Source organism: Neopelma chrysocephalum, unplaced genomic scaffold (genome assembly GCF_003984885.1).
Source record: "Neopelma chrysocephalum unplaced genomic scaffold, ASM398488v2 Primary Assembly neopelma1_97087, whole genome shotgun sequence".
Lineage (NCBI taxonomy): Eukaryota > Metazoa > Chordata > Aves > Passeriformes > Pipridae > Neopelma > Neopelma chrysocephalum.
This window is the reverse complement of record NW_020925729.1, coordinates 3683-5328: the sequence shown is the minus strand read 5'-3', so window position 1 is coordinate 5328 and position 1646 is coordinate 3683. Positions and strand designations below refer to the sequence as shown.

General features: G+C 55.6%; 1 protein-coding gene across 1 annotated transcript; it reads left to right on the top strand.

Moving 5' to 3' along the window:
- Positions 1–407: 407 nt before the first annotated feature.
- Positions 408–1343, top strand: LOC113961207 (olfactory receptor 151-like). The gene has a single exon (XM_027671346.1). It carries the CDS (start codon positions 408–410, stop codon positions 1341–1343), a length of 936 nt encoding a protein of 311 aa, XP_027527147.1.
- Positions 1344–1646: the final 303 nt, after the last annotated feature.

Sequence of the window (1646 nt, the reverse complement as noted above, 5' to 3'; positions counted from 1 at the left end):
TTTGAAATGAAGTAAGAGTTTGAAATACAGGAAAATTCATCAGTTTGAGTAAGGTTACAGGGTTGCAATCGTGAGCAGGATATTTGTGAAGCATTTAATCTGTCCCAAAATGTCCTTGCACAGATATGGGGCTGGAAACTGGAAGGGAATTGGGTCAAACGGGAGGTTGGGACAAACTACTTTATGTAAGGACTTAAGGAAAAAAAACTTGTAAGATCTGCTGATGCCTCTTCCAGAGATGGAAGAAGCATTTCTGTCATAGCAAGAAAAAAGTCAGCAGTTCGTCCATTTTTTTCTTTTCCATTTCAATTCCGTGCCAGTGCCAGCTTTTTTACATTGATATTTCCAAAGTGGAGATTGCATCAGGAATTGTTTCCCCCTGCAGGTGTCTCTGCAGGAATGGAAGGATGGCTGATGGGAACTGCACGGAGGTGCCCCAGTTCACCCTGGCAGGACTCACCCAACACCCACAACTGAAATTCCTCCTCTTCGGGCTCTTCCTGGGCACCTACACGCTGACATTAGTGGGGAACCTGGGCCTGATCGCCCTCATCAGGGTCAGCCCCCGCCTCCACACCCCCATGTACTTTTTCCTCACTGCCTTGGCCTTCCTGGACGTTTGCTACTCCTCCACCATCAGCCCCAGGATGCTGCTGGACCTCCCAGCAGACACCAAAGCCATTTCCTTTGCCGGATGCCTCGCGCAGCTCTACTTCTACGCCGCATTCTGCACGGCCGAGGTTTACCTGCTGGCAGCCATGGCCTACGACCGCTACGTGGCCGTCTCCAAGCCCCTCCTCTACCAGCTCATCATGTCCCCCGTGCTCTGCACAAGGCTGGTGGCCGCTTGTTTCCTCGTGGGGCTGCTGAGCGCCGCCGCCCACACTGGCGCGGCGCTCCGGCTGTCCTTCTGCGGCCCGCTGCTCATCGACCACTTCTACTGCGACGGGCCACCGCTCTTCCTCGTCGCCACCATGGACACACGCCCCAACCAGGCTCTGCTCTTTGTCCTGGCGGGGTTCAACATCGTTGCCACCAGCCTGCTCATCCTCGGCTCCTACGCCTGCGCCGCGCTGGCCGTGGGCAGGATGGGCCCTGTCGCGGGACGGCGCAAGGCCTGTTCCACCTGCGCCGCCCACCTGGCAGCCCTCGGCATCTGCTACGTGGCCCTCGCCTTTAATTACATGCAGCCCAGCTCGGCCCACGCGCTGAGGAGCAAGAAAGTGGCATCTGTCTTCTACACCATCGTAGTGCCCTTGGTGAACCCCGTGGTTTACAGCCTGAGGAACCGGGAGGTGAACAACGCCCTCAGCAGCTTCATCAGGAGGACAATGGACTGCTGAAAGACAACCTTAGATTGTTTCCCTGGGTCGTTTCTCTGTAAGGAGAATGTCTCATGTAGAGGAGACTGAGGGGAGTCCTCATTGCAGTTACAACGTCCTGGTAGGGGAAGAGGAGGGGTGGCTACTGATCTCTTGTGGTGACCAGGGACAGAACCCAAGGCAATGGCCTGAAGTTGTGTCAGGGGAGGTTTAAGTTGGATGTTTGAAAAAGGTTCTTCACTCAGAGGGTGGCTGGGCACTGAACAGGCTCCCCAGGGCAGTGGGCACAGCACCAAGGCTGACAGAGCTCAAGGAGTGTTTGGA

Bases quoted from the DNA above. Each gene is read 5' to 3' on its own strand.
- LOC113961207 (XM_027671346.1), top strand. From the start codon at position 408: ATGGCTGATGGGAACTGCACGGAGGTGCCCCAGTTCACCCTGGCAGGA.